General features: G+C 48.7%; 1 protein-coding gene across 1 annotated transcript in view; it reads left to right on the top strand.

The window, feature by feature from the left end:
- The first annotated feature begins 533 nt into the window (after nt 1–533).
- LOC144114568 (putative G-protein coupled receptor CG31760) overlaps nt 534–8,900 on the top strand; it is a 52,199-nt gene continuing 43,832 nt past the window's right edge. Inside the window, exons 1-3 of the mRNA XM_077648400.1 lie at nt 534–717; nt 4,669–4,811; nt 6,752–6,853. Coding sequence (XP_077504526.1) covers nt 592–717; nt 4,669–4,811; nt 6,752–6,853 — 371 coding nt within the window. The 5' untranslated portion in view covers nt 534–591. The remainder of the gene's footprint in view (nt 718–4,668; nt 4,812–6,751; nt 6,854–8,900) is intronic.

Genomic DNA, 8,900 nt, shown 5'->3' with positions numbered 1-8,900 from the left:
AGAGGAACCTGTTTGCAATGGCCCAGAGAGTAGGCATTTCGACATCCTCCTCTGCCTGGTGGAAAGGTCTCTCGGGATTCACCAAGCAGCGCAGCCTCCGGGCGTTCTTCTGTGACAGGCGGTCCGTAAAGCGTGCATGAACCTTCCAAAGCGCCGTCGAAACGCGAGAATTTAATGGCACAGGCGATGCACACTGGCATTTACTCGCGGCTGGGGCAGGCTTCGCCGGAAGCAGGGCCAGCATGGGCCATCACTGTAGAAAAGCAATGGCACCTAACCACCACCAGCCAATTGCCGTCAAGGCTGCAGAGAGAAAACCGCCAGTTGCAGCATTTTTCCCTACCAGTTGCTTTGTTACCGGTTCCATCCGCATGGTTCGTTCGCGCATGAAATTCCTCTTTTGATGTTCCTGCTCCTGGTTTGCAGGTTAAGTATGTCGTTGTACTGTAAGTATGTTGGAAACATTGGGAACCAGGAACACAGAAACAGCACGGCGCCTAAAAAAACAGACCATACCTGCGGTTCAACTGCCGTTATACTGGGTGCAGGAGGCCCGTGGCGCTGCTGAGCGTGGACGTGGACACGAGCGGAATGGACATCGACCAGTGCGATCCCGGAGCACCGGTGGTCCCGCCTCGCGACAGAAGCCCAGCCGCCGGAAGCTTCCGCATCACCGCCTTCCAAGGCACACACCGCTGCCACAACCGAACCTCTCAGGTATACCACAGGTCGCCACAGCGGCTGTGGCAATCTGTTGATGAGAGCGATCGTTGCCGGTGGGTTCCATTCCGCCCGCGGCGCGGTTGCATTTCAATACAAGCTAAATAAAAAAGTCTTGTGCCGAGGCTTCGCTGAACGTTATAAAGAAAAAAAAAACAACTCGCAAGACAGAATAACACCATCTGCCGGGCTAGTTGGTTGCGATCCATATGTATCAGCAGCGCGAACACAAAAAGGAAGAAGAAGGAGAAGATAGTACAGAGCGCTGTACTATCTTCTCCTTCTTCTTCCTTTTTGTGTTCGCGCTGCTGATACATATGTATCACAGGACAGGTACCTCTCTGTAACGCGAGATTCAGCGATAGCTGTTGAGGTCATTTCGCGGTGTATTGCGGTAAAGAATTTGAGAGCGACCGGCATATACGCATGTACAGATATAGAGCACTCTTTTTAGTTTCCCACACCCAATCTTTCTTTGATTAGAACTCCTCTCCAGTACAAGTGGCTTACATGATTTCCTGTATTATACAGCGAACACAAATTATGCTTTTATGGCAAGTGTGCGAAATAAGAAAAAAATTGGCAGTGGATTAGCTCGTCTATGCAAGATATACGTAGCGAGAGGTACGTTTCCCTAGCTGAGCTTGTAGCGGTCACTGTATGTTTAGCAATGAGAGACATATATGCTCCATCTCGGCGGCTGTGCGCCGTCTATTACGCTCGGCAGTCTAGCGTCTCCGTTCGGCAAGCCGTTCCTCCGTCTGTTCGGGCGTCTCCGGTTCTCTCTTCGCATTATTACGCTCATTACACGGGAACCAACCCCCCGGTTGGTTCCCGTGTCAGCCCCCCCCCCCCCCCCCCCCTGCCCCCTGTTGCACATTCCTCCGCTCTCGCCATATCCTCCTCCTTCCAAGGCAACCACCCTCCGACTGGTTCTCGTCACAAACACTCTTCGGTCGCGCACTACTACGACGACACGAAACAACTCGAAAATTTTTGCGCTGATTACTTTTGTGGCGACACACTCTGCGCACATTTCCGCGCAGCCTCCGCCTTGTCATCCGGCCCAGTGTAACACGGCTACGCGCTGGACGCGTCACCGATAAAGCACAGCGCCACCGCTGCGTCACCCGAGGCCTGATTCACCAACGGCGGCTAAAAAAAAACAGGCTGCCCGGCTGGGAAGAGCGGCTGGTCTACCGTCCGCTACGAGCGTAGCGTCGGTATGCTCGTCCGCTGCCGTCGCTTATAAACAGTTGTTACGTTTGATGTTGGGATTCGTCCTTGGACAAGAATGGCAACTCGCACAATTTAAAATGCGACAGTCGGTCGCAGGGCACTCAATTGGGTTAAACCGAAACGCGAGGGCTATAAGTGCGTCTAAGATCGTCGAGGACACCTGCGGTAGCTTCACAGCACACCCTGTGCACGTAATAAGGTGCCGCAAAAAAAAAGAGTAAGAAATGCTACGATTGTCATTTCGCAAATGATTGCGTATTAAGTAACGCCGCTCGATTCCGAACCACCAAGCCGCCGCGGTGGCTGAGTGGTTATGGCACTCGGCTTGCTGTCCCGACAGACGCGGGTTCGATTCCGGCTGCGGCGGTCGAGTTTCAATGGAGGCGAAATTCCAGGGGCCCGTGTACTGTGCGATGCCAGTGCACGTTAAAGAACCCCGGGTGGTCGAAATTTCCGGAGCCCTTCACTACGGCGTCCCTCATAGCCTTGACGTTAAACTCCCATAAACCATAAACCAAAAATCGATTCCGAACCGCATAGCGCTTGAGTAGTTGGTGAGGAGTCAGTGGCGGCAACAGTTACGGACTTACGAGGGGGTATGTGTATTAAATGCGGCTGTTCAGTAGGGATGACTACCTTTACGGAGCGCCAAAGCGGCAAACGACAGCACGGAAGGCACATATACACCGCATCTGACATTTGCTAACCGTGTGATCTGCTACCCTACCGCTGCCGTTTATGCAGCGAGACCTCACTGAACAATAACGGAAGAGCTCCTTTGCTTCTCTGGCGCCGTCGCTCACGTGGAGATCTATGTTAACTGCGTGCACCTGCCAACCATGCGGAGATTTCATTCATTCATTATTTCAAGCAGCTCGTAACTTGGCCCTAAGCACCACTAGAACGCGATGTCAGTCAGCACGTACACAAAATCACAAAACCAGCGTCGCAGTCTGCAGTGCGCCGCGCAATACCCGCGATATACAAGGTCCTTATTGCAGCGCTCATAATATTCAGATCAAACAAGATTCGCTGATGCAAGGTGACGGTTTCTAAAAAGTACTGTGCAGCAACAACAAACACAGGGTAACACTATGCGCAAGCGTTTCGGAAGTGTAAAAAAAACAAAGAAAGAATACAGCCTCTCGACCGAAATAAAAGCTGGGATATATGTATAAAGGAATGGTGGACTACTCCATAGACTGTGAAAGCAGTATATAGTACAATACTCACTGAAGTAAGCTTTCACGTGCTTACAAAAACCAACCGACTAAACTAATTCTTCGTTATATCCACCGAATGAGGATGAGAGCTCAAAGTTCGCAATTCTTATTACAACTGTGCGGATAATGGTCCCGATTAGTAAAAAAAAAACTTTATTTAAATATGTACACATGTCAAGGTTACGGATACATTGGCATTCACAAGTAGACATGATGCTAAGCATGTAAAGCGAGCTAATTAAGGAAGTACCGCAAACAAGCACTGTACCCTTGGAACCGCTGGCAAAATCGTACTTCTTCCGGCAGGTTCCTGAGAGCGGCGGTTTTTAACTCAGATAGTTATGCTGGTTGTCCCTGCTACATTTGTTAACTTATTTTCTCGAATACTATGACGACACCGGGAAACAAACGCCCGTTACAATGCATTGCGCTGAATTCATAGAGTTTTATCCAAGTTTCTTACCCTGGAGCTACCGGGAGGTGTAAAAGACGGGGCTGGATGCTCGGGATTGTCGCGCACCGCTGCTTTGACAGTGCACGTGGTCTGCGTCCATCTTTAGCCTGAGAGCGTAAGAGCGAGGGAGGCGCACTGAGAAAGTAAGGCAACGTGCACGATGCTCGTGCCGCGTGCGCCACGCGCCACGTGGGTTTTGATGCTGTCAGGCTTACGCTCCCTCTCACAAGTTGCGCGCTGTGTACATTAGAAGCTAGGAGCGGGAGACGACGGCTTTCAGATTTGTCAGGTTGGCTCGCGAGCATGTGAGAATAGCACACTTGTAGCAGCCGTCGCCTCACGCTCGTAGCTTCAACTGCACTGCGCGCAACTTGTAAGAGGGCGCGTAGGTTCACGGCCAACAGGGCCAACGTCCGCATAGTGTGTTAGGGGGCGGGGGTGACCTCTCGGTTGTTCAGACACGCATGGATAGAATCAAGAAAGGGGCGGAAGTTGAAGGTGGAGGTAATAGCTTTACTTGGACTAACAAAATACTTGGGAGCCATCTTAACCACATTCTTAAAAAAAATGAGATAGCGTTTGGAAGTTGGCCCACCTCCCAAAATTCCAAAGGACTCCCAAAGTTTTGTAAGTAGGCCCATCGCAAAAGTTGGATTAAGATGTATCAGTGGGTCGGATTAGTATACTTCGACGTTATAATCCAATGAAAGGTGCTCGAACACTGTAGACCTCATATTTTCAAATTTGGCGGTGCTAATGACGTCATGACTCCAGTGACCACTCAGAGAATTTCGTTACGGAAAAATCGCATATTTTTTTTTTATATGACGACAACCTAAATGTTATCGCATTAATAATTCAGATTACGGACTGTGATTGGGGTTCTTCGTCCAAAGCTCCATTGGAGGCTGCTGCCACTCGTGTAGCTGGAGGCAACAGATCTAAACCCAAGCTACGAACTGCTGTTGCCGGGGCCGGGTGAGGCAGCAGAGAGAGCAGCTCTGAGCCGTATGCTGTTTTGCCTTCTCGCAGTGCCTGTTCGCACCAGGACACGGTTGGTCCCGGGGATCCTACGTGTGCCAGTGCCGTCGGGGTTTTTACGCGGCCACTGGGGAACCCTTCTTCAACGGTTCTCTTGTCGAAAGCGCCTGGAGGGAGAAAGTCCTCTTCGAAAGGTGCGTTACGGAGCAACATCTGAAGGGGCTGGCACCATGTGCGACGTATGCATTGCATTTACAACGAGCAAAGCACCCGTTGGTTGCGTCGCTTGCTGACGGCACGCATGCATGGTTCTGCATATTTGCAATGTATATAGGCTACTGCAGTCAGTTTTCGGCTGCGCAGGGTTTTTTAGGAGCGTAGGTGCGGCGGGGAGCGAGGCGCTTCGCCGAAGAAATCGCGTTTTCGAAGCCTTGGAACAAAGTTCACGCTTGCAGTCTATAGCGTCTCGAAAGAGCACTGTCGTGGCGATCCAGGAGGCAAGCACTTGCAGTTTCGAGTTTAAAAGCAGTTCTTTTCATCGTGCACTTTCTTGCGAATGCGAGGATTGGACCTAATGACGTTGCGGTCAGTCGAGGATTATAACGTGGACTGAGGCGCGCAAGCGTGTGACACAATTGAATGTGCAGCAGAGGCGCGATGTGGGTGGCATTTACAATTTATTGTGCACACAAGTCCGTTATGTTCCCGGCGTTTGCGCTGCAGCCTGTTGTGCAAAAGTGCTCTTCGTGCCGCGAACGCAAGGAACTACGGTCAAAAACGCCACTGCTTATAATGGCTACCACATGCACAGACTAACGAGTTAGCGTAGCGTTCTTCAGCTATACCACATCAAACGGAAACAATTTCAGCGTGATTCGTCGACAGAAAATAGCTTCAGCGCCATAAAAATCCTTCTCTGAACCATTTCTCACAAAGGCTGCCGGAAAAAAATAAAATAGCACTGTGTTCCTCGCGCCACCTGCACTACAGCCATTCGGGTATTACATCGCAGTACTGGTATCAAACAAGAGAAGCGGTACTGATGTTAAGAATGCTTCGCTACGAATTACGAATACCTTCGCTCGAGGACACATAGCGGCGCCACTGTTTTGCGTACTGAAAAGATTGGTGGCTCAAAAGCAGGGCGATGACGTCAGGCTTCGAGCTGTATTTGAATATGAATGGCGTATTTAGAGATAGCACCGTTTAGCCTCACGGATTGACTAAATTAATATAAAGGAAAAATAGCCGAGCATGGTGGCAACCGCTACCACCCCTGTTCAAACTGGACGCTCCTAACATACATACATACATACATACATACATACATACATACATACATACATACATACATACATACATACATACATACATACATACATGCATGCATACATACATACATACATACATACATACATACATACATACATACATACACACACGCATACATACATACATACATACATACATACATACATACATACATACATACATACATACATACATACATACATACATACATACATACATACATACATACATACATACATACATACATACATACATACATACATACATACATACATACATACATACATACATACATACATACATGCATGCATACATACATACATATATACATACGTACATACATACATACATACGTACATACATGCATACATACATGCATACCTACATGCATACACACATACATGCATACATACATGCATACATACATACATACATACATACATACATACATACATACATACATACATGCATACATACATACATACATACATACATACATGCATGCATACATACATACATGCATACATGCATGCATACATGCATGCATACATACATACATACATACATACATACATACATACATACATACATACATACATACATACATACATACATACATACATACATACATACATACATACATACATACCACGGGTAGTACGTGATGACGATGCGTGGACGGCGTTGGCCCGAGGGCCGCCATTGATGGACACTTATCGCTTCGTTCTTGAGCTGTATCCGACTATAGCAGCGTATCTTTCAACAATTTTGCATGCCGTGCTTGCTAAGCACGTCTCAAGAATTGCCTTTTTTTTTTCACCAGACCCTCGTACGACATGATCTACGTCTGCAAGCCTTGTCGCCCTGGCTGCAACGAATGCGTTGACGACTCACCTTGCTTGTCACATTACAATTGGGCTTTCAGGTAAGACCGCCGTGGAGTGTTCTGTGACGCTGGTTAGAATGGAACATAAACAGGCCCGGTCGCGCTGTTCGCTGGATTCCAAGGCTAGCAGGGCCGCCCATTCTCTGTCTTCCGGGAAAAGCGGGTCGGAGTAGCCGGGATGCACTAAGAGCGTTGGTCATGATAACATTTTAATGACCCACATATCCGCTTTCTTCTTACAGAGTCGTCTTCGTTCTATGTATGGGCGTTATATTATTTTCTCTGAACTAATCAGTTGTCGATTCATTAAAATTGAATGGTTGTACTGATTTTTCGGCGAATAGGAGCCAAAGCGAAAAAAGAAAATGCTTCCTACCATTGTTTATAAATGAGGAAAGTGGATGGTAGGGGGCAAGTTGACAGAAAAAAAAGGCACGATTTTTCGAACATGGAAAATCGGCTTGAGGAGAAAAGGAGGGGCTTTGACCTGAGTGCTTCTTGTCCACTTGATGCTGACCGGGGCGGGCGGACGTGTAGGAATAGTAAAGACAACGATGGAACAAGGCGGGAAGAGGTAGCAGTCGTGTTTTTTTTTTGTTATTAGTCATAAAAGAGAGAAAACGAGGAGTGCCGGCAGCAGCCAGAACGGCTGCACATCCCGAACGGCACAACCCGAACGGCGTCCGAGGGCATGCAAATGGGACAGAGTAGAGGGATAGACGAGAGTTAAACGCTACACACAAGTAAAAACAAGCACGCAAGCCCGCACACGCACAAGGAGGGAAATACTCGCATTTAAGTGCGTCATCGTTATAATATACAGGAGCGCTCACTGCAAAATACGCATGTATTCAAGCAAAGCCACACGAATTCGGTTGGCATAGTCCGAGTACACACACGGTGGCTCACTGCTGTGGAGCAGTCGAGGCTCGATGCCCAACTGCTCGGCTGTTGAAACACAGCGCACGCGCCAGCGTCTTGTCACAGTCAGACGTGACTGTTTCTGAAAAGGTAGCCGGGACAATCAGACCTCACTGCTCGAGAGAGGTACGCTAGATTTCTAGGGTCCAGTAACTGGTGCGTTTGCTTCCACGCGGCCGCAAGAGCGCCGTGGTACTGCTCGCGATGAGGTTAGACCTAAGTGGCGGAAGGCGGTAGAAAAATCGACTACTAAAGATGACGCTTTTGTTTTCGAAAGATTTTTCTGTTCTCACAGAAGGACCGCGCTTTCCGTTCCCTCATAATTTTCGCCAAGGGAAATCGGTGCAGCAGGGCGCTCAGGCCTCGCGCGTTGTCCACTCTCGTGTTGGCCCCGCATTCAATTGGGCTGAGGGGTAGTTTCAGAGCCGTTTAAATATTTATACTGCACTTCGCTTCGTTAATCTCGCGTTGCTGTCTACAGGGACTCGCGGGCGTGCTGCGCGTCGGCACGAGTGAAAGATTAGTGAGCGCTCAGGGGCGGTATTTACTCGCGAAACCATGCGCACCGCGCTAGAGTCCCGCAGCTGTGCAGCTCGTGTTCATTGAAACTTCCCAACCTCTATGCGGTGCTGAAGGAGGCTCAGATTTAAGTGCAGGATTTCTGCCTACCTCGCAGTACGCTTTTCGACATTGTTTTTCTGACAAGACAGCCCGAAGTCCCTTTTTGTCGGGCCCTGCAGCCTCCGGACTGGGCGAACGCTGGAAGATTTGGAAATGTATGAAAACTTTTTGGAATCGTTGCCTTTTGCAAAATCCGGGTACTGGCAATGCGTGAATTAGCATCAACTCGTGTTTTGCGGTGAGTTATCATACGCTGGGCTTGATACATATTTTAGAACGCAGCTCCAGAAAAAGAAAAGCAGGCGGCAGACAGCGTTTTTCAAGTGGAATCGAAACGGGAGAAAGCCGCGCTAAGCAGAACTGCTGTATTTCCTTCTACTAACTGCGCACATAACTGCGAGGGCCGGGAATGTCTCATCTGCAAGCAAAAACGTCGTCATGGCGAAAAATCAAGCGAGGGCCTCTACGAGTCGTTTTACAATACAGTCGGATAAAACTCAAGAACGAAGCGGCTTTTCCTAACAACAAATGGCGTCGACCGATT

The sequence above is a fragment of the Amblyomma americanum genome, chromosome 1 (assembly GCF_052857255.1).
Source record: "Amblyomma americanum isolate KBUSLIRL-KWMA chromosome 1, ASM5285725v1, whole genome shotgun sequence".
Lineage (NCBI taxonomy): Eukaryota > Metazoa > Arthropoda > Arachnida > Ixodida > Ixodidae > Amblyomma > Amblyomma americanum.
Note: the sequence above shows the minus strand (reverse complement) of the source record. Positions and strands in the feature narration are given on the sequence as shown.